The 25,141-nt window shown below is 38.6% G+C and overlaps 1 protein-coding gene across 1 annotated transcript; it reads left to right on the plus strand.

Annotated features, from left to right (window-relative positions):
* The first annotated feature begins 1,405 nt into the window (after window positions 1–1,405).
* Window positions 1,406–3,040, plus strand: si:dkey-42i9.4 (uncharacterized protein LOC492503 homolog). Its single transcript, XM_052017990.1, has 2 exons — window positions 1,406–2,124; window positions 2,426–3,040. The coding sequence occupies exons 1-2, from the start codon at window positions 1,980–1,982 to the stop codon at window positions 2,767–2,769; spliced, it is 489 nt and encodes a 162-aa protein (XP_051873950.1). The 5' UTR covers window positions 1,406–1,979; the 3' UTR covers window positions 2,770–3,040.
* The last annotated feature ends 22,101 nt before the right edge of the window (window positions 3,041–25,141 follow it).

Consider the following 25,141-nt stretch of genomic DNA (forward strand, 5'->3'; position numbering starts at 1 on the left):
CAGGTTGTCTCATGGGTAAAGTTGGAAAGCCAGGCTTGTATCTGCTGGAGTTTAGAAGAATGAGAGGAGACTTGATTGAAACACACAAGATACTGACGAATCTTGACAGGGTGGATATGAAAAGGATGTATCCTCTTGTGTGAGAATTAAGAACAAGGGGATCACTGTTTAAAAGAAAGAGGTCACCCATTTAAGTTTTTCTCTGAGAGGGCTGTGAGTCTTTACAACACTTCCTCACAGCAGTGGAAACAGTCTTTGAATATTTTTAAGGCAGATGTAGATTGATGCTAAATAAGCCTGGAGGTGAAAGATTACCATGTCCAGACAGAAACGCAGAGCTGAGGTTGTGATCAGATCAGCCATCTGAGTGACCAAGTGGTCTCCTCCTGCTTCTAATTCATATGTGTGAGGGACCTTGGTTGAATGACTAAGAAGGACCACTACCACATAGCAGAGAGGTTACTTGTCATCAATTTAAAGTAATTATTCAGAGAATTAGAAGTGGGGCAGGTTGAGGGTGTGTGTGGAATTCAGTGGCTGAAAGAGTTGTAGAGGCAGAAATCCTTCATGCAGTTAAAAAGTACTTGAATTATTGCAACCAACAAGACTGAGGACCAAAAGCTCAGATGAGTGTCTTTATCGGCCACCATGGATGTGGCAGACCAGGTGGCCTCCTTTACCATAAATTACTATGAATCTCAAATAATTATTGATTAGCTATTCAACCGCAGAAAGTATCATTTTCATAGAGTAATACAGCACGAAAACAAGCTCTTTGGCCCAACTCATCAATACTGACCAAGATTACCATCCAAGCTAGGCCCATTTGCCCACATCTGGCCCATATCCCTCTCAACCTTCCTTATGCACGTACCTGTATTATTGTAATTGTAATCCAGATCTTATCACTTTACACATATATATCTAAATGGAGGAATCACTGGTCAAAAGTCAAAGCACCCAGCTTTTGCTGAGCCCCAAATACAAAGCCCTTAGTGGAAATGAGCTCGAACCAGGGAATTTCCATGGCTTGGTTATTGGGCTGGGAATTACTTACGTTCTATCATCAGCCAAAAATTGTTTCTGATGTTTGTATAAGGACAAAAACACCCAAAGTAAGCATACATAAAGGGAACATTACAAACCATTAAACTGGCAAGCTTCCCTAGAAAAATAAACTGCAAAGTCCATGTTGCAATAATTTCTGAAAATAACCATTTCTCATTCGAGAGTGAAAAGGGAAGAAAACACACAGTACAAATACACAGGATGGGACAACATTGCACTGAACAACTCGCTGAGCCCTTGATCAGGAGACAACCGAGTTCGCGACGGCGGAGTTGGGGGGTGTGGGGGGAGGGGGCGCGGGCGGGAAAAAAAACGTCTGTGCGTGAGATGCAAATGAGGTACTGTGACGTGAGTAAACCTGGTGATTCGATTGGCTGTGAGGCACTGTGTATGAGGTCACAGAGGGGCTGTGCTGGCGATGTTTACAGCTCCGCTGCGGGGTTTGTGTTGCTGAAGATTGGCCGCGGGTCGTGTCGTCGTTGATGTCTCTTCGTCTCCTCACCGTCTCAATTTACTTGGGCTGTGTGTGGAAAAAAAATGTATTTCCCTTAGCCGAGTCCTGTCACTGAAAAAAAAACAAAACACACACGCACGCACCGAAGAGACTCCCTGCACGCTTTTGTGATCAGAGAGAAAAAAAACACCCCAGAAAGAACAAGGAAAAGTCGAATTCGTCGCCTTGAACCGAACAAAAGGAAAAGAGAAAAAGTCCGTCGGGTTTTGTTTCTGGGCTCGGTGAACGAAACCGAAGTAAAAAAAAACCAACAAAAAAAAGAATCTTCACCGAAGCCAGTTTCGTTCAAAACAATAATTAGTTTCCAACGTTTGATTCGACGTCAAAAAAAGTCGGATTGAAGAAAAAAGAGGGTCGTTTATTTTCTACCCCCTCCCCCTTCTGTTTGAGACGGCTGATGAGTCCTGGAGAAGAGTTGATCAAAATGAAAACTGAAATCACAACTGCCGTCGGCTTTATTACCAGACTGCTGAGGACGACAGGGCTCATTTCTGACGAGCAGCTCCAACATTTCAGCGAGTCGTTGGAGAAATCTTTGGCAGGTGAGGGAGAAGGGGCGCGCACAGGAGGAGGTGGTGGTGGAGGGTTGTGTACTATAATGTGAAGCCCCCTCAGAGTGTTATGCCCATCGGCCGTTTAAGGAAACCATTGCCAAACACCACAAAGTACAGGGAACCGAAATTCTGCCGATTGGAGCATTATAAATCATGAAAGGTGTTTGTCATATCCTCCCCCCTCCGTTGTGCAGAAAGGAACAAAGCGCAGTTGGGTTCACAAAGAAAGCAGAGCAGAACGAATTTTGCAGGTCATTTGAATATAACGTTTGTTGTCTTTGTTTGACAGAACACTACCGACACCATTGGTTCCCCCACATGCCCTGCAAAGGATCGGGCTATCGATGCATTAGGATCAACCACAAAATGGACCCGCTGATAGCAAGGGCGTCCAACATCATCGGGCTCAGCAGTCAACAACTTTTCCAACTTTTGCCAAGTGAATTGACTCTGTGGGTCGACCCGTTCGAGGTGTCCTACCGAATAGGTGAAGACGGGTCCATTTGTGTTCTTTATGAAAATGTACCTAGCAGCGCGATCTCCCCCTTGGATAGTATGATAAGTTGCAAGGATGAATTTAGAATTGGCAGATCGAGTCCCTCTAAGAGTTACATGATGACTGTTTCAAGTTAATAATTCATTTACACATACAACTGTTATTGTACATTATGCGGGCCCCTTTGATAATGTAGTGAAATGTTGATCCCTAGTTAACTTTTAGTGCGACTGCCAAAACCTTTGTTTGATGTGGCCAGTGGCTATATGCAAAACTGTTTTTGCACCACATTAAATTCCTGGATTGTATATTGTAAAAACATGTACAGTCAATGGATAATTGTGTTTTACAGATTTATATTTTAAGATAAGCCATGGCTGTTTGTAATAAAACATCAAAATGAATCCATATGATGTGTTCAGAATGTCTTTTAATGACTATGAACTGATTTGATAAAATATCTGCACAGTCTTTGAATTGATACTTAAAACATTGCAGTTTTTTAAAAATTGGTCACCATAAATATGATCTCTGAATTTAGAGAAATTATATGTGTCCACTTAACGATTGCATGGTACAGTTTACTGAGTCTGACTTTCCTTTTATTTCTTATTTAGGTATGTTGCAGGAACAGTACTGTACATTTTTTTTCTTAAATAATAAAGTACTTTGTTCCACCTCATCTACCACTTTTTAAAAAGTGTTTTTTTAAACATTTATAGTGAAACTACAAAACAGGTCAATTTCTGCAGTCTTAGGATTACCTGGAAGTCAGGTACTATGTCAAATGACATGGTAGCTTTTCTGTTTGATCACGAGTCATAGAATGGATGAATTACAAGAGAATCAAGAATGTACAAAAACAATGGATCTGCAATGGATGCAACCAAGAAGGTAAGTTTAACAAAGAAGTAAATGAGTTCCTTGATTTAATTCAAAGGTTGAAGACAATGGGGAGAAAAGAGACATTTGCATTTGTGATGCTTTGAGCATTTTACATTTATAAAATAACTTAAAATCTTGTTTAAAGCACAATCAATAGTCTTATTATTAACATAAGTAAATCAAGAGTTGCATGCTAAACATCAATTGAGGTTTATTTTCCTATTTACTTCCATGTTCAACAGATCAGGCTTTTATTTCCCTTGCTGCCATTTTGAAAATTAGCCAGATATTTCAAAGATTTCATTTTCTTTTTACATTTTCAGTAATATGTGACTATTACATGTGAACTGATTATCCATTTATTACATATCTGATTCTTTCTGGACAGGATATTTATTTTCCCTCAAGTTTTCTCACTGCACTAGATGACAGATAAAGATGTCATACGACCTGTCTCAGTTCATCCATCCATAGGAAGGGGTGGGCTATTCAATCCCTTGACCTGCTCTTTGGTTGGATCATGGTTGAATTCCATTTACCAGTCTCAAATACGTAATCCTTAATGTCTGCTGAATAAAACTAACCATCTCAACTTTGTAAGTTCAGAGATGCTCTGCAGATCCCTCCCATTTCAGCTTCAATATGGTTCTTAAATAATTCAACAGATTTTTGTCTCCTAACACATTTGGAAGTCTATTCCATATACAAGTCAATGTGTGAAGAAGGACTTCCTGCTATCAGATTAAAATCTGCCTTTTACTATTCTTAGTGTTTTTTTACCATTTGTTTGATACATGAAGGTCTAATCTCTTAAGATTCCAATGTCTTCCTCCTAAGGTATTCAATACCATTCAAGAGTTTTGTTTTGCTCCCTTCCCATCTTGTCTTGCATTAAGCTTAATCCATTTTTCTAATGACTCCACATATTATTCAGCTCATTCCAAGTTCTTTAAAGATAACATTTTATTTACTTCTAAAATAATACATTTTTCCAATTATGCACATTAATTGATGACATCATCCTACTTAAAGCAACCTTTAAGCAAAGGACTACAAAAGCCTAATGAGTATCACCAATTATTAATTAGCAAATATGCATTTCAAAACTGCTGAGCCTCAACATGCTCCAAATTAACTGTGGACAAATGGCAAATCCTCAAACAACCTGGGTAATGCTCCATAGTATAGATACTTCTATATTTCACAACTGTTTTAGGGGTGTGGGTGATGCTGACAATAGTAAAATAGGTATCCTGATTCATTGCTCTGAGAAGGTTAGTTGGGCATTTTCCTTAAATAGCAGTTGTATCTTTGCTGAAAGTGTAACCAAAGTAGTTAGGTAAGGAATTCAGTGCCTTAAAACAGCACTGATAAAGTAATGATATGTTCATGTTACAACATGACACTTCATTAACTACATTGGTTAAGTCTTTCCAGTTGGCAACACAATGGGCTGACTTGTACTTGCCTGTTTATCAGCTGTTTGATTCCCAGTCCCCAATACAGCTCAGACATAAATACATATTTATGGAAACTTAGAAGTTTAAAAAATTCTCAAGGTTAAATGATGGCACAAGAAGACAGAGGCTGGATGCTCAATACATCCACCCCTCAGTTTTAAGACAGAGTGGGCTGATGTACAAATGGTGACTCCAATCATTTGAATGAGGTTGGTGACTCTGGAAAAAAAACTACATGCAGGTACATGTTTGAGTTTTTTTTAATGTTTTTAATTATGTATTTTATTTCATTTTAACCTTTTTTATTTAAAGTTTAATAGCTTTTAACATTCCTAACTGATTAATTGGTCTTGATTTGTTAGCGTTGAGGCAAGAAAACTGTTGGATCTTATATAAGTTATACCTACTGGCTTGTGAGTTATGCCCCCACTATCACTCAGTGATTTATCTCTCATTTTATGTTTTCTCCATAAGCAACTAATATTATTCACCACTATTATTCTTGTAAAGACAGATGGAGTTGTCCTCTTATTAATACTTTTGCTGAAATTATGGGCCTTCCATATATGTATTTATATACTTAATGTTACAATATGCATTTGGAAAATGGGGCCTAGATCAGTAATGAAAATTTTTATGCAGTTCCATAGGATAATGGTGAGATAAGGATTGGCTTTTAGGAATCATTCTTCTCCATGTTCTGCTTTGGCAGATCTTTTTTGTCTTTCAGGAGCAATGTCAAGCAAAGGATCTTTTTGTCTGTTCAAGTAAATTCGACAGATCTCATGTATCCTTTTGAAAAAGAGCAGTTATTTTGCTATTCTGAGCATCATCTCTCCCTCTTCAAATACAATAAACTGATAACTTGGTCACTTATTCATTTGTTGTTTATGGGGCCCACAATTTGACTCAACATATTTGACTGGAAAATAATAGTGACTTCACTGGCAAAGCAATCCATTAGTTTCAAGTTTCTTGGGATGTAATGAGGACATAACATGTAATTTACAGAGGGAAATGGGTTCAGATGTAAGGTTCGGAGTAAGAAAAATGTTTTGAAAAACAATCTTGAAGGGAATATTACCAAATTTACATCAAAGTTTGCAGATGGGGACAAGTAGGGGCGGCACGGTAGCGTAGTGGTTAGTGCGACGCTATTACAGCGCCAGCGATCGGGGTTTGATTCCCGTCGCTGTCTGTAAGGAGTTTGTGCCTTCTCCCATGTCTGCGTGGTTTTCCTCCAGGTGCTCCGGTTTCCTCCCACATTCTAAAGATGTACGGGTAGGTTAATTTGGGGGTTTAAAATGGGTGGCGCGGACTCGTTGGGCCGGAAGGGCCTGTTACTACGCTGTAAATAACATTAAAATTAAAAATTAACAGAGACAAAGTCTGTTCAGAGAAATGAGTGAATATTTAGCAGGTGTGGTTGAACAATGCCATCCATTTAGAAATACAAAATAAATGATAGATCCCTCCGAGGATACTATTCTGCTGTCGTATACAGTTAATCAGTCTCTACGAGGAATATCGTGTTCAAGTGGGACACTAGGTACAGGAAGGGTATAGCTGAGCTAGAAAGAGTGCTGTGAAGAGTTGCTTTGGCATATAGACGGAGTATTACTGATGGCGAAAAGGAAACGGAAGAGTGGTATAGATACAATTCTTTCCTCATCCTTTCAAGATGTCTGACAGTAGTTCATAACCAAGAAGTACTTTTTGAAGTAATGTGGGAAGGACAACACTTATTTGCATACAACGTTACCTCAAATGGGAACATGACCAGAAAAATCTGTTTTAGTAATACTGAGTGAGAGATAGATATTGGCTAAGACAACAAAGACATTTCTTAGAAATAGTGCCATGGGATCTTATAAGTTCACCTGAAAGAGCAGAAAGGGCCTCAGTTTAAAATCTCATTCAGCATCTTCAAGATGACAGCATTCCTTCAATACTACAGTGAAAGATTGCCTTGCTTTTCATGTACAAGTTATAAAAGTAGGTTGAACTCAGAACCTCCTGAACTCAGAGATGACAATGGTACCATCTGAGCCAGAGCTCGTATAGATTTGGCAAGTGTCAGATACCAAGTGGTGTGTACACTTCAGTATAACTTGACTGACACCTTGCAATTAGATTTGACATCTCACTAATGCTTCTCCAAAGAGTTAGTCCCTTCTGACAATATAAAGACATCATAAAAAAGTGGATTGTCAAAGCTGCTCTTAACAGCTCAAAAGAAAGAAGGATTAACATTAACAAGTCTGAGAAATAGTTTCAAAAGACTATGATTCATATTTTCATAACCCTCTCTTGGGTGTTCTCCCCAATTATAACTGGTTGCTCACATAATATAGGTAATTTTTGATACACCAACATTGTGACCTTTAAGAAATGGGATGGATATCTGAGAAATGTAGTCAGGTTCGCATTAAGATACTGTAATTGGGAAATGATTAGATATTTTGAAGATACTGAAAACCAAATTATAAAATCAAATTGGTATCTTAAGAACATTGGGCATTCAGCCTTATAAAGTGGTTTTACTATTCATTTTGATCATTGTCTATGTGCAACTCATTTCTATTGAGCCACCTATGCTCCATATCATCGACACTTTATTTAACATAAATCTCATGATCACAACCTTGTAAATTTTTGAGTCATCTTCCATAGGCTGTTAGGAAGTGACTATAAAGGGTCATTAAATGTTTCCTCTGTTTCTCTGTCCACGGACACTGCCTGACCACCTGAGTCATTTTTTGTTTTATATTGTTGGAACATCAAAATATTAGGACTTCACAATGTTGCACACCTTGACTCTTGTTGGAAACAGCATCTTGACTCTTTTTGAACTACAGTTAAACTTGTTTCAGATCTTTGATCTAAAGTCTTTGCCATTCTCCTGGGCATCATTTGCTATAAGTAGTCAATGGAGGCTTTACAGAATTTCTCCCCAAACTTCACCAGATAGATCCTAGACCTGTCTGCTTCTCTCGCTTCTCTCACATTCCATCTCCTCTGATGAAAGGTCATTAAGCATCATTCACTGATTGGTTTGAAACATTAACTCTTTTTCTGTTTCTCTCTCCACAGATGTTGCCTGACCTGCTGAGCATTTTGTGTTTTCATTTCAGATATTCAGAATCTTTTTATTTCCATTTACTGATGATTAGATCAGTTCAGATATGCTGCCCTAGATAAAGGTTTGCACTTGTCTCATTAGGAGTATTAGATTTCAGGGAAAGTGGAGAAGATTTGGGGATGTCTCATTTGCACACTTGACCAAAGATTCTCAGGGTCTTGCCATATTTTTCTGGCTACTGGCACCTCACTAAACCTGATTATGCCTGCCCTTTACCTGGGTGGAGAATTCTGCAGTTGTGACAATATTCATGTTGATGCCTTGATTATTAATTTGCACTGTCGTTTTGAAAGTGCTGTTTCTTTTTATCACTACTAGTAGTATATGTTCAATGTTAAACATACACCTCATACTGCTCATTTGCCTCAATGTTGTGTAAACCTCCCTTCTCTGCTATTTTATTGGAATTGTTTTCCTTCCGTTGGCACACTGCTTGACTGCCATTGTTTAGGCTTGCTACTCTCTATTTAACGCTGTATACAGAGACTATGTGCTCTTGCTTTCTACAATTGAAATGTCTTGCTGGTCTGATCTGTTGCATCTGTACTGAATGATTCCCAATACAATGGCAGCAGGATTTCCCACCAGACCTGTTCTTTGCTCCACTCTTCTTCACATGACCTGAACTCAATATTGGATTTCTCCCCGGTGCTTCTGCCATTACTTTAGATACAGTGTTTTTACTAATGTCCTTCACATTATTAAAAAGCATTTCTATTGACATAACTATCTTACATGTCTGTTCAAATGACAAATCTTGGGTGCTCATCCATTTTTCCCACACACATACTTACATCTCGTAATGCATTCTGCAAGTACAATAAAGTTGCAGTGCCATGACAAATTTTTCAGGGTGACTACGTAGTCACTACTCAACTCTCCTGAATTCTGGTCAGGGTTTCACACATGTAACCTTGCACAATCTCTGATGGAGCTGGTTTGAAATGATTTTGTAACTTCTCCATTTCTTTGTTATATGAGAAAATGGTTGTCCTATGATGTGTGAATATGTTTGAGAACATTGAATAAGTATCCAGCCCTATTACTACAAATAATATTGTCTTCCTGCATTCTCATATATGCAAGCATCCTCACCCTTGCCTTCCATTTCATTGATGTTATTCATCCTAGACATTTCTAGCTTTTTGATATATGAAATGACAGGCTCCTTCATGTTGTTGGAACAACTGGGATATCCATAATAACTAATATCTGACAGGCCTGCCACTTCAACAATTACTGGGTTTGACATTTTATCCACACTCTATTCTGCATGCATTACCTTTCTTTTACTTTTCCTGTGCTCAAATTTCCATCTCAAATTTAATGTGATTTATCATGAGCTTCACAGACTTATCCTACCCACATAGTTATGTTGTCACTTCACTATTGACCTGAAGTATTAATTATGCTTCTCTCTCCACAGATGCTGCCTAACTGCTGAATATTTACAACTCTTTCTGTTTCCAACTAGGTGTGTACAACTTATTGTGAAAGGACAAACAAGAGAACACTTTTAATGCTTCTGAAATTGGTGTAGGTTGCTTTTGTATATGAAAATAAGTGGCTTACTTCCTATTTGAACTCCTTCTCCAAGAATAGTTTAGGATGAGGCATAAAACAGAAAATGCTTCCAATACTCAGCAGGTCAAGCAGCATTCATGGAAAGAGAAACAGTCTTCATCAATGACTTTGTCACTTTTATTGTCTGTGATTCATCACTATCCTCAACACCAGTGAAAAGTATGGTTAGTGGGATCTTGGCCTCTAACAACATCCATTTAATGAACAAGGCATTAAGATCTCAGTCAAGATAAATGTAGTTTATTCAAGGACTTTTCATAGATTCTTTCCCTGGAATTTCTAATAAACAATGGTGCAATCCAGAGAGCAGTTAGTTATATGACATACTCTTTAAAGGGATGATGGCCATAAAATAACAATTATTGTTCACAATCAACATTACATATAATCCTAGCTTCAATTCAAACCAGTGCTGAATTGAGCACTTCCAAGTGTGCTCCAAATTAGTTTATACATAATTCTTATATTTTCCCCTATAGCTGTATTACTTTATTTGGGAAATTAACTTTAGTATCCAGTTTGTATTCTTTATCATAAGAAATTATGCCTTTAGTAATTTTCCCACAATACCTTGTTTCTCTACTTCATTTAATTTCTTAGTGGAATAATTTCTTAGTGAACCTTATAACTCCTGTCAAAATACTACATTGATTTTAATTTGCCATTCACTTGTCACCTCTGAAAGCATATTTATGTCTTTCTGTATTTTGGTTCAGATATTCACCTTATCAACCATAACCCCTAATTTGTTGATGTATTTTGTTGGCTAATTAAATGAAAGTTAATTTTGGACGAACCTAAATAGCCATTTTCCCAGAAACAAATGTAATTAAACCAGAAAGCAAATTAAGGTACCAAAATGTAGGGACTGTGGTATACAGCTCAACTAGAACTTGACCTAATTTCTAAAATAGAACATGAACAAATTCAATAACACAACTCGTTTTCCATGAAAAAATTGTATCCCTTCAACTCTACCTAATGAAAATTTTAATTAAATCACTTCATTAAGTATAATGTGTGGAAATCTTGTCCTAGTTAAGCTGTTGTCTCACAGTTAGCTTTTTAAACAATTGTCATAACGCATATGTAATGTTCAAATACTACCGCAGTGTTAATGATCACACTTAGTTCAACCTTTAGTCCTGAGTCAGAATAAAAATATTAAATTATTATCAGTCTTAAACTGGTAATTTTGGTTTCTAAATCAATTCAAGAAGTATTAAAAGTGTTTTAAATGTTAATTTAGTTGAACATTGAAAATATAAGAGATCATGAAATGAAAACAGTGCATTTCTTCAATAGATAATGTCATCTACCGCACTAGAATTCTACAACATCTTGTAAATCCTCAGAACATTTTTGCATACATTTTTGTTGATCCACAGACATATCAATTTATTTCCAAAGTAGTTGTTTATGCCTTTAACTTCACTGCCCATGACAAATCCACTAAGCTCAGAACCATTCAATAAATCAAAATCAAATTATTCCAGCGGCATTGTACAAATTCATGACACTTCTTCATCCCCCATACCTTATGCTGGATTTCTCTGAAATTTCTCTGAATATGTTTGTTTTAATGATGCTTCATCAGAACCTTTCTCCCTCTCCCTGCAACTTAAAATTCACTTCTTTTCTCACCTTTCCGATTCTGAAGAAGAGCTATTGACCCAAAGCATAAACATGCTTATCTCTCCACAGATGCTGTCTAACTGCTGAATATTTCCAGCTCTTTCTGTTTCTATCTTGGAAGGAGATAAATCACATACGTTTCCAATGAGGTGTGTGCAACATATTGTGAAAGTTCAAACAAGAGAATGCCTTTAATATTTCTGAAGCTGGAGTAATTTGCTTTTATAAATTAAAGTATGTGGTTTACTTTCCATGTGGGGTCCTTCTCTGAAGAATGGTTTATCACGAGGCATAAAATAGAAAATGCTGGAAATACTCAGCAGGTCAGGCAGTATCCATGGAAAGAGAAACAGAGTTAATGTTTCAGGTCTAAGAGTCTTTATCAGATGAATGGTCTTTGACCTGAAACATTTATTTTGTTTTTCTTTCCAAGGATGTTTCTGACCTCCTGAGCATTTCTAGCATTTTCAGTTTTTATTTCAGATTTCTAGTGTCTGCATTTTTTTCATTTTTACCTTTTTTATACTAAGGTTTCACTGGCTGAATTGAGGGGAACTAGCAGACTGCAAAAGTGAAGAGAGAGAGTTTGCTTCAATATGGGCATTGATGCTCCTCAGGCACAGACCTCACTTTATCACCCACTTCTGATCAATGCCATTTGTGACTCACCATGCTCTCATACACTGCTGACCTCCTCCCAACCCCTGATAAATGCCACCATATCCTGACCCTTGCTCAGACCATGCCTCCACACACCTACAATATTCCACTCCACGAGGATCTCTACTCCTGATCAGCCTTTTCTCCTGATGCTGATTCTTGTCCCAGCATCATTTTCTGGTCTCTAACTGGTTCCCTTGGCCTCTCCTCCTGACCTCCAGTTCCAGACTCCAACCTCTTCTACTTACACAAGATCTCCAGTGTTGGCCACATCCACAACCTTAGCCAAGTCACCACAGTGAGCCACCGCCTAACCTGATCCTGGATCATTGAGATACTAACAATAGTCCCGTATTGGCACCAACCTTCAATAGCTTGGTTTACGTTACAACCCTTGTGGATGTCAATTGTCAAGTAGCATTGACTCTCTTCATTGACATTAAACTGGGCATAAGCCTGAGACAGATCCAGGTTAATGAAGATTTTTTAGCTCCTGACATTTTGGCATATACTTTGAGATGTTGGCATGGGACATTGCTTGTCATTTACTCCTGTATTAGGGTTACTTAATCATCTCCACACAACTGGATTTCCTTATTACATCTTGCATAAATCTTCACCAGAGTGATCTAATGCTCAATTATAATAAGGATCAAGATGATATTTGTGAAACCTAGGACCTCACTATGCTCTGTGTCCCATATTTCACCCGCTCACTTCCGACCCATCCTGACCTCATCATTGAACCTGCAGGCAAGGGGGTGCTATTGTAGTCTGGAACACTGAAATCTACCTTGCAGAGGGCAGATGTCAGCTTTCTGACACTCGTACCTTCCTCTGGACTATGACCCACTAAGAACACTGGGCCATCGTCTCTCATTATATAAGGAGATCTCCCTTCCACAGCCTCCACCCTCCTAAGATCCTTAATCAGGTCTGTCCTGGTAGGCCCATTGTGCTTGGTCTAGCCCCACTGCACTCATTTCTTCATACCTGGACTCCATCCTGTCTCCCCTTGTCTAATTCCTTACCACTCATATCCAGGACAACTCCCATGCCTTCGACCATTCCAATTCTCTGGTCCCAATGGCTAACCTTTACTATGGACATCCAGTCTCTATTCATCTCCATCCTCCATCAGGAAGGTCTTAGGGCCCTCCATTTCTTTCTTGAACAAAAACCCAAATATTTCCCCTTCAGTAACACTCCCATCCACTTTGCAGAACTTGTCCTTACCCTCAACTTCTCTTTCAATTCCTCCTACTTTCTGCAGGTCAAAGGGGTAGCAATGGGCCCTAGCAACTCCTATTTGTTCCAAGACTATCCCAGCACACCTCTCAACCTTTTCTCCGCTACATCAATGACTGCATCGATGTCGCTTCTGGCACTCGCGTGGAACTCGTCAATTCCATCACCTTCGCCATCAACTTCCACCCTGCCCTCAAATGCACCTGGACTGTCTCTGACACTTCTCTTCCTTGTCTGTATCTCCCTGTCTCCATCTCTGGACACAGACATGCCACTGAATCTTCTATAAACACACCAGCTTCCACAGCTACCTCGAATGCAACTCCTGCCACCCTGCTTCCTGTAAGGATGCCATCCTTTTTCCTCAATTTCTCTGTCTGTGTTGCATCTGTTCTTAGAATGAGTCCTTCTGCTGTGGGGCTTTGTAAATGACCTCCTTCTTCCAGAAACATGGCTTCTCCTCTGCCAAGGTTGATGGAGCCCTCACACACATTTCCTCCATTTCTTGCATGTCTGCTCTCACCTTCCCCTCTTTCCAGGCAGAACATTGATAGAGTTCCCTTGGTCCTCACCTTTCATCCTACCAGCCTCTGCATCCAGCATATCATCCTTCGCCATTTCTGCCAGCTCCAAATGTTCCCATCACCAATCACTTCTTACTCTCTCCACCCCTTTCTTTTTCCTGTTTTCCGCAGGTACCTCTCTCTTTATGATTCCCTCACCACCTGCCCCTTCCTGTCATCTGGCACATTCCCCTGTAACAGCACCTGTCCCTTCACAACCTCCCTCACCACCACCCAGGGACCTAAAGAGCCCACACCTCTTCCAACATGGTCCACTGTATTCAGTGCTCACAGTGTAGCCTCTTCTACATTGGAGAAACCAAGCGCTCTGTCTGCAGTGACCATCTCGAGCTTCTGGTTGTAATCATCTTAACTCTTCTTTCCACTTCCATATTGACCCATCTGTCCTCGACCTTTTACATTGCTATGGAAAGGGCAAGAACAAATTGCAAGAACAACACCTCATTTTCCGCTTGGATAGCTTACAACCCAATGGCATGAACACTGTATTTTCCAGTTTCAGGTAAACCACACCCCTGGTGTTCTTCTCTCAGGCACATTTACCTGTCCACCTACTTTTCTTCTCTCTTTGTTCACCTTATCCATCCCTTCTCCCCTCCATCTGGCCATCCGCCCATCACCCCTCCCCATCCGGGTCCACCTATTATCAGCCTCTATCCCACCCATCCTTTGGACTACCATATAATGACAATCTTTCCTCTTCCCTCTCAGTCCTGATGCAGGGCTTTTACCCAAAATGTTCTTACAATGTTCTTTTTTTTGGTCCAGTTTCCAGCATCTGCAGTCTCTTCTGTCTTCATGTTTTACCCATATATTGCTAATGACTGGAGACAATTATATATGGTTTTGTTTCAGTAAAATATTTAATCTAACACCATCAGATCATGTTTTGTTTCCAGATTATTTTATTTCCCAATCTATAAAGAGGTGTTAACCACATTGATCTGAGTACCACAAATGTCTCAATTTCAGTTGTTTAAATAATTTATAATTAAGTTCTATTAAATGACTTCATTGATAGTTAACAACTAGCTTGTCAGTAAATAGTTTTAAGAATGAATAGTTGCCAAAAATAACTGCATATCATCACATCTCAAGATAAGAGTTAATATTTTGTAACTTAAATAATCAGATATACGAACAATGTGTTCATAGCACTTATCATATGCATCGACAATATATGTGATGTGAATTTAGTTATAAATACACCACAGTAGGAAATATATTCCAGAGGTTGCAGCATTCAGTCACTGGAGGAACTCAGCAGGTCATGCAGCATCAACGGAGGGAAATGGACAGTCGATGTTTTGGGTCGAGACCCTTCGACTGGACTCCAGTTGGATTCTGATTTGCATAATTCATTATGCTGTCTTCTGTTTTAAGTGGTTAATATTGGAGGTGACAGGAAAGGGTCAAGCTCTGAGCGGTTAAGTAATCTGCTGGTTGGTTTAAAATTTTAACCTAAGGTTTTGTGCTACAATTCCTATAAACTATTGAGGGATTTAGTCTTTTTTAAATTGGAATTTTGTGATAAGAAGATCCCTAGCAGAATCATTTGCAAAATCACAGATTCCAATTAAGATGACCCTAGAAAATACAATAGATTCCATGCTGGTTTGACTGGATGGACAAAAGTTCCATTCTATTGTATTATCAGGTGTAATTGTACAAGGGTTGAAATTGGGGCTTAAGAGCCCAGGAATTTCAGTTTGGGTACAGCGTTAATAATTGGTTTAAAAATATAGTGAATTGCAGATTGAACAACAAATCACAGAAGTACAGCCATCCCCAGGTAATGAATGGATTCCATTTTTACAAGCACCCATCAGTCAATTTTGTCCATAAGTCGAAAAATACACAAAAATCACTTGATATTGTATTGAATGGCATCAAAAGCACATAAGACTGATAAGAAAGAACAATTACTAAAAGTGGAGAGAGAGAGAAAACTATTTCTGCCATTTGCGGGAAGGAACATATGCATGTATGTTAGACTTTTGAATTTAATAATATTATGGGAGTATTGTACTATTGTTCATATGTAAGGGGTGTCTATAAATTTTGCGTTCTTAACCCAAGGATGGCCTGTAAAAATAATTTGACTGCCTGGCTGTCTTGTGTTTTAATTATTATTGTGTAGTTTATTACTCAAGCATAACATGTCTCACTGATGCAAATGTGCTTATTTCTTTCTCTAGTCCTTTGTAAACTATTTTTTAAAATCATTCATAAAGCAAAGATATTCTCATCAATAGCTACTCAAAAAAAATGTTATATGACAGTGTTGTAAGGTGTAATTGTAAAACCAGATTTTCCAAGAGTGAATGCATTGCAGTGTTCAGACCTCTTTGTTGGCACTTATAAGGATCTATTATTTTATATATGGATGTCAACAGTTCAGTTTCTTTCAGTTCTTTTCTGGTCAGCAGTTGAATTTTTAACTATGTTAAGGAAATTTCATTTTCAATGAGGCATATAATTCTCTAGGTCAGCAAGAAAGGCAGCAGTAAAAGAAGTGAAAATGGAAAAAATGCTTATTTTGAAGCAAGCAAGGATGTGACTACCATGCATGAATTTAGTGGATAATTCCTCTTGAGTACCATTGTGCAACCAAGTCAATGGAGGCCATCAAACCAACATTAGAGGAACTACTGAGGCAATGATTGTCCTCAAGTTGTTTCACGTAACCAAGGTGTATCTGTTGCACATATCAAAATCCCACTGTTTGGAAATAAGATTAACTTTGCTTCAAATGCTGATCTGAGCATCTCTTTTATTTCCTCATTTCACATTTCAAGATTTTAATACAGTTTTTTTTAAAACAAACTATATTAATTGACATTTCTTTTCAAAGGCACTGGGGATAAAAGGTTAAGATTCAAATAGTCTAAGTTTACAGTCTGTCACCAATAAGCATCATACATCTGTGTTAGTACTTGGAGGACACCTCATAACCATTGTATTAAAAGATACTAGGCTCTGAGATTGGGACAGAGATAATCTGGAATAGATCTTGCTCTTGATTATAGTACAGACCTGCTTCCTAGACAGCTTTCCTTTGTGCCAGAACATGACAATTCATATCTTTTTACATTTGACTTGTGAGATATGAACTTTCTAACAATCATTCTCTGCCTGGCTGGCTGCAACTCTTCTTTTTCCTACCATGTACCATCTCATTCTTCCTCAACTGTACAAAACCTAAAATTGATTGCTGCTGAACTATAGGAATAAAGCCAAGAAGATATTTTGCATTCTTGTTCATTGAGTAAGTTGTCCTGGCCATTAATTTCATTCATCCAAATCTGAACATTTACACGATCATATGCATTTGATGTGTGTGATTATATGTAAAGCATAGCAATGTTTTGATACTTTTCACACCTACAGTTATGATAGCTAAAAAGCTCTTGATAATCTCACAATAAACAATCAAGTTCTATTTCGTCCATAGTTTTATGTTGGTAGATTTGAAGCTGTGAAAGAGGGACCAATATTTTGATCCTTGAAATGGAACAGCAGTAGAAAGGCTGTTTTTTTCTGCTAGATTGATTTTAGTATAACATCAATGATAACTATTGTTATAGCATTAATAATAAAACCATTTTGAATGTGATAAATGCAGTAATTGCATAAATTAAGTATATGAGTAAACCTCAGGTTAAAATGTTTAATTATGAGATTATTCATGTTATTTTTCCCAACCATTTTGACAGCTATAAATAAAACATAAAAAAGCATGGATGAGTAAACTCACACTTTTCTGACTTCTTTGCAACAAACATTTTGTATTTCTTCTTCTTCTTCTTCAGCTGACCCTTGGGATTGAAGACAACTCACTGCCACTCCAGTTTTGTGGGTTGCGGGGTGGTGATTGAGGATAATGTAGGAATCATAGGTTCATCCACAGATGGACCAGGTGGTGGCTGAAGGGGATAGGTAGCTGAGTAGTTTGTGAGATAGCTCACTACTTCTACCACTTATTCAGGAGCTCTGTGTAGTCCTGATGCATGGCCATGAGGTTTTCAATGCCATCACTAATAGTCCCTCTCTGCTTTAAGTACTCATGGGCCAAAGGCTTCCAGGAGTCAGTGGGGAGGCTGCATTTCTTCAAAGAGGCTTTGAGTACATCCTTGAAACTTTTCCCCTGTTCACCCGGGATTCTCTTCCTGTGCAGAGCTGGGAATAGCATGCCTGTTCCAGAAGTCTGGTGTACGGCATGTAAACATGGCCTGCCCAACATTCCTGACTGACTATACCCAGGGCTTGATGGCTTGGGATGGTCAATTCTTACAGCAACACCAAACACAATGAAAAATACAAAGGTTTTTTTCAGAAAAGCATACAGGCATAGAGTTCTATAATATAGAAATAGAGCCATTGACTCACTGTGTCTATGCCAACCATCATTCCTATCTATACTAATCTCATTTGCCTGCAATAATTTCCAATCCCTCTATGCCCTGCTCATTCAAGTACCTGTCCAGATCCTCTTAAATGTTGTTCCTGTTCCTGCTCCTGCCTCCACCACCTCCTTTGGCAGCTCATTTGATCTACCAACTATCCTTTGTGTGAAAAATTTACCCCTCAGATCCCCTTTAAACCTCCTTCATCCTACAAACCTATACCCTCTAGTTTTAGACACCCCTGCGATGGGAAACAGATTCTGGCTGTCTACCCTATTTATGCCTCTCATAATTTTGTTTTCCTCTATCGTATCACCTCTCAGCTTCCTTTCGTCCGGGGAAAACAGACCACTCAATCCAATCTCTCATTCTAACTCAATCCCTGCAGTCCAGGCCACATTCTTGTGAATCTTTTCTGTACCCTCTCTAGCCTAATCACCTCTTCCCTGTGGTGTGGTGACCAGAACTGTACACAATACCCTAAGTGCAGCCTAACCAACATTTTGTATACTGTAACATGATGTCCCAACTCTTGTACTCCGTGCCTTGGCTGATGAAGGCAAGCAAGCCCTACATGCCTTTCTCACTACTCTGTCTACCACTTTCAGAGAACAATGTACTTGTATCTCTAGGTCTCTCTGTTGAAAGATGTGATAATATGCTACAAGAGGAGATGTTAGATATAGAAGTATGGCTTAAGAAAGTCTTTAGGATTGGAAAGAGAGGCGAAGAGGCAGAAAGGTTTAAAAGGGAATTTTGGAGCAAATGCACTGTGAGGCAATCAAAATTGGTAATGCTCTGAGGGCCAAATTTGAGGATAAAGGGTATCTCGAAGGGCTATAGCGTTGTAAAAGATTACAGTGGGATGCAATTGCAGGAATTCTTAATCTGCTCATTTTTAGTGGAGCGTTTCTTGCAGCAGTAGTGTAGTAATTTAATTCATTGATATAGAGTCATAGACAGATTTGTACAGAATTATTCTAGTTTACAGTGTTTTAATTGTTCCTTCCATTTATTCCCCAAATAAAATAAGTTTAGGCATGCGTAGGTTAGTTATCTCTATAAGGTTTGGATTCATTACCTAGGTCCAAGAAAGGAAGATTTACCTTCATGCACTTCCTTTCACTAACTCTGGGTATCCAAATAAAATTTTTTATGCTTACCTGACAGAGCAGACAGGGCTTTGGTTTAACATCCAGTTGTGCAACACTGTCTCTGTACAGAACCAGACTGGCGTTCTGGATTTTTATCTTTGAGATTGAATCACCCTTATGCCAGCAAGATGTGATTCTTGATTTCCAATCTTTGCTAAGCTCACTGAATTGAACCATGATTTTTCATAAGGGGCAGAACAATGTGGCTTGATTCTGGGCTCAGGATCATTATCCGGTGAATAATATACTGTCTGGACAAGATGACTGTTCTGCTGCAATAACAGGAAATGTATAAATTTCATGTTTAACTTCAGTTTTTTTGGATGATTTTGCCTTTTCCTTTGTGTGTGACCTCCTTTAATATTCTAACATTAAAAACTTACACACATAATACTCATTTCTTCTGGTTCTGGCATTTTGACCATCCGATTTCACCATGTCGTCAGCATCTTCGTTTTCAATTCTGGAAACCTTTCTGCTCCTCTGTAAGTCAAAGCTTCTGGCCACCATAATATCTTCTCAAGCATTTTTCCCTTTTGTTTTTATGACTTTTACTACATTAAATATATATAACACTTCATTTATGATTTTACCCATTTACCTATTTAAACAATTTACTCGTGGTTCTCCTAAGTTCTAAAAAAAACTGTATGGTTTAATTTGGCCAGTGCTAACTCTTTGTTTTAAACTTGCAAGGAATATCAAAGTGAACACATTATTTTCAAAAACCAGCCTTTAGATAAAGGGCCAGGAGCAATGTGGTCCCATTGGAAACAGACAATGGTGTTGTTGTAACTGAAAATAAGGGTAGTATGCTGAAAATACTGATGAAAATAACATAAAATTACAACAGATTGAAATTAAAATTACAATAATGAAGACAATACTGCCACTAATTTATGACAAATCCATTTGACCAGATGGTTTCCATCCTTGGGTTTGAAAGGAAATGGAAGAACATTGCAGATGCCTTAACTATAACCTTTCAAAGATGAAATATTGCAGCTGCTGAAAATCTTGAATATAAACAGGAAAGGTTGGAAATATTTAGAACATTCGTAGAGAGAGAAACAGGGTTAACATACCAAATTGATGAAATTTCATCAGAATTTGGAGTAGTTAGAGATAAAACAAGATGCTGGGAAAGTCGAGAGTGAAGAAGTCAACAAAAGGGAAGGTTTGTCATGGGGGAAGGGAGCAGAGATTAAACAAAGTAAAAGAAAGTGGTGTTAGAAAACCCAAATCTGGAAGGGATGTAAACACAGAATAAGTTCCAATCCTGCCCACATCATTGACTTGCACAACTACTTTTGACTACATATACTTTCACCTTGCTTCCTATAAGGATTCCATTCCATTCTCTATCTCTGTCACATGTGTTCTTGTGATAGCAGCTTCAACACTAATGTTTCCACTATGTCTTCCTGTCTTCTTGATTGTGGATTCCACTCCAAAGTTAATGAGGCCCATTATTGTATCCATTTCAGTTGTTCTATAGCAATGATCGGGCTTCAACTTTTAAGCTTTTCAAGAATACTTGTTTATGAGCTCAATTACAATGGGAAAATTGACTTTCAAACACATTTGCTCTTCTTGAAAGCACCTAAAATAAGTTGACACACATAGCATGTGCCACTTATGGATTAGTGTGTTTGTGAAACAGGTATGGTACTGAAATTAAAGTAGATTACAGTATCAAATCTGTTTTGCAAGATGATATGTATGGGTTTGATACAACTGTGGCTTTCTTTGTGTTGCAATTAGACAAAGGTAGCATTATAAAGAGAACATACTTTATTGGCAGTAATTCTCAACTAAACAGCTGTCTGGTACAATGTATCAAGGTTATACTGTATAGTACATTAAGTTCCTACAGGCACCCTCAGAATTATTTATACTACCCGTTTCCCTTTACAAAAAGTAAACCCACACAAATCATCAACTTGTTATAGAGATGAAGTTAAATATTTACATATGTACCCACAGTTATAAATTTTTATGGTATGAAGTTAAATGTTTACATTGTGTGCACAGTTATAAATTCAGCCAATTATAAACGTAATTGATTTACTTAACTGCTTAACCTCTGAGATCGTCTCAAGAGTTGCATCTGCCATTCCTGAAGTGTGCTCTCCAGGTACCATCAATCTGAGTGGATCAACTCCTCCTGTAAACTGTGTGTACTTCATTCGGCTGCATCATAGAAACCATCCTATGGCTCAAAACTACACTCATCTACTTCATGTTCTCAAATACTATCTTCTTGAGTGTCAGTGCATGTACCAATTGATCTATGAGTATCTTTCAGTATGTAAATATTTAACTTCATCGACTTTCAGTACATCCACTTCATAATGTATTTCCTGATTCCCAGTAATTCCATAAATTCTTCCCAGCTCCTTCTTATTGTTGCTGCATGGCCTGGAGGTTGGTGCACTTTCATAGTGTCTCCCAGTTGAATCTGTCTCTCCTGGCCCTGTGAATTATGCCATACCTTCAGGTTCCCTTTATTTTCTTCCACCTGTCTCTTCAAAGGTTGCACCAAACTTAGCCATGTTCTCATGCATCGACCCATCAACATCTTCATTGGGGAATATCCTATGGTGGTGGGATAAATAAGAAGAAACAATGCAAGTCAACTACTCATGGAACTGCCAATATTTGTAACTTCGTTGTTTCTATTCAGTCTCCCAATAAGATGGTGGGTGGTATGGAAATGCTAAACTATACTATATTCCATTGCAGCAGAAGAATGTGACAAACTGTTTCTGTAGTGCAGTGATTATCACATTCGTCTCACATGCAAAATGTTTCCAGTTCAACTCTGGGCAGGAACATAATTTCTCTTAGATAGCCACATGCATGATATAGAAGTGGAGGGCTATGTGGGAGGGAAGAGTTAGATAGATATTAGGACAGGATAAAACGTATGCACAACATCGTGGGGCAAAGAATCTGTACTGTGCTGTAATGTTCTATGTTCTAACTGTGCCAACATGAACTGATGGTTCCTCAGGGAGACCATGGGTTGCAAAGACTGACCTCAGAACCTCTATGGACTAAAATGTTGAGGTGCACACCCCAAATGGCAACATTTCTTACCACTCTGAATAGCTATCAACTTGCAGGAGGAAATACTCCATTCCCAATGGGGAAAAAATCAGTGGGTAGCCTCTGGAAGAGCTCTGCTGGTCACCTCCATGTTTGTATTTGAGCTGTGGGCAGCTGTGGCCTGCAATCCTGATATACCAAGTAGAACTTCACAAGATCTTCAATGTCCTGAGCAATCCCAGGTCAGTACACAAAGCCTCTGGCCAGTGTCTTCATGTGGACAAGTCCCATATGCTCGTATAAACAGCTTTCAGCATGCATACTTGAAGTCTCTTTGGAATCACCAAAACCATAACTCTTCAATAGTTCATGCTGCACATAGTTTCTCTGACTGGAAATCAACATACATAGGAACGTGCACAATCAGAAGCCGGTGGCCTGATTCCATTATGTGAGTAATAGATGCACCTACTCCATCACCTGACAGTCTCAACAGACAAAGAACATAAGAAATTGAAGCAGGAGTAGGCCATTTGATCCCATGTTCCTGTTCTGCCATTTAATAAGTTTATGGCTGATCTTGTACAACTTTCCGCAAAACACAAATTTCATGACCTATACGTCAGTGATAATAAACCTGATTCTGATTCTTTCCTGCAATAACCTATATTGCATGATTTCCCCAATATACAAATATTTATTGATCTCAGTGTTGAATAAACTCAGTGACTGAACTTCCAAAGCCCTCCCGGGTAGAGAATTCCAAAAATGTTTTCTGAACCTGGGTCTGAATGGTTAATCCTTTACTTTGAGATTGTGATCTATGGTTTCAGACACCTCAGCCAGTGGAAACATCAACCCTGAATGTACCCTGTTAGGCCCTATAAAAATGTCATTGTTTCAATGACATCATCTCTAATTCTTCTAAACTCAAGAGAATATAGGCCCAATCTGTTTAATCTGACTTTAGACAACTGCCCTCACCCATCATCCCAGGAATCAATCTGGAGATCTTTTGCTATGCTCCCTCTATCACAAGTATATCCTTGGGCATGGAGACTAGCCCTGTATGTAAAATTGCAGATGCATCTCACTGGGACAATATATATAAGGAAATATTGACCAGCTTCCTTGATGCCACTCTTGATCAAATGCTACCTTAATGTCAAGGGTTGTCACTTTCACCTAATCCCTGGAATTCAGCTCTTTGGTCCATGTCCGGATTGGATTTTTTTTGTGAATATTGATGGGTAGATGCCAGTGTTGGAATTGTACTAGAAGAACCTCACAAGAACTACAGCTAGTTCCAGAATACAGGTCTTCAGTACTGTAGTTGGGAAGTTGGTCTGGTCCCATAAGCTTTGCCAAATGTCAGCCATTTTTGAATGTCATGTACAATGAATCAAATTGACTGGAGCATGACTTATGTGATGGTGGGGATCTCAGGAGGAAGTTGAGGCTGGACCCCACCATCATTAAGGATCAGGATGTTCTTGAAGCATCCTCCTCATGTTAACTTTTCAATTGTCCGTCACCATTCATTACAAGATATGGTACAAATATAGTTCTTTGATTGGATCTGTTGGTTACGAGATCTCTTAGCTGTGTGTGTTGCATTGTTATGTTTGCTACTTAGTGTGCAAATAGTCCTTAATTGCATTTCACTAGGTTGGTACCAAATCATTTTTAGGTATGCCTTGTGCTGCTGTCAGCATGTACTTCTGCACTCCTTATTGAATCAGGATTGATCCCCTGCCTTGATAATAATGGCAGAATGAGGGCTTTGCAAGCTTTGAAATTAAAGGTTGTGATGGTGCACATTTTTGCTGCTGCTGATGATCCACAGCATCTCATGGATGCCCACTTTTGAGCTGCCAGATGTTTGTTGTGCCAGACAACATGATGGAAGGTACCCTCAGAATGAAGTCAGGAGTTTCCACAAGGACTCTGTGTGGTAGTCACTTCTACCAATGTCACAAGTAGTTTAGTGAAGAAGTGGTTGAACCCTTGTATTGATTTACTCACTCCTGCCACAGACTTTGTATGACAGTTATGTCCTTCAGGATTTGGCCAGTGCCAGTGCTACTAAGCCATTCTCAGTGATGGACAGTGCAGTCCACCAGCCAAAGTACATCTGTGCCCTTGCTTCTTTTAGTGCTTCTCAACATAAAAAGCCACTGATTCATTTACTGAGGAAGAATGATAAATGGTAATCAGGATGAGGTTTCCTAGCCCATGTTTGACCTAATGCCATGAGACTTCACAGGGCGTGGAGTCCACTTCCTGCATTGTCACTGATCAACTACGAGAACCCACTTCCTTTTTCTTTGCAGTCACATGACATTACTGTACTGATACTACTTTCAGGAACGATGTTCCAAACTCCAAGCCAGTGTCATGTCTGTTGATTTTTTTTTCTGTTGCTGCAAGCATAAATGATTAGGTAAATATACTGCTATAGATCATTAGAACATTCTTTCTGAGTGTTTCCAGCATTTTGTTTATTTGATATATCCAGCGAATGTAGTTTTTTTAAATTTTCATGTTATTGAAGGTATTTGAAATAAGACAGTGTTACAACGCACGTTCTCTGCTGCACATTTAATGAAGGAAGTAACAAAAGAATTAGACTCTATTGCTTACGACCTTTTCGTTTTCTAGTCACACTGTTCACTTGTGATGTCTGCAGTCATTGAATAT

This window comes from Pristis pectinata, chromosome 6, assembly GCF_009764475.1.
Source record: "Pristis pectinata isolate sPriPec2 chromosome 6, sPriPec2.1.pri, whole genome shotgun sequence".
In the NCBI taxonomy this organism is placed as follows: domain Eukaryota; kingdom Metazoa; phylum Chordata; class Chondrichthyes; order Rhinopristiformes; family Pristidae; genus Pristis; species Pristis pectinata.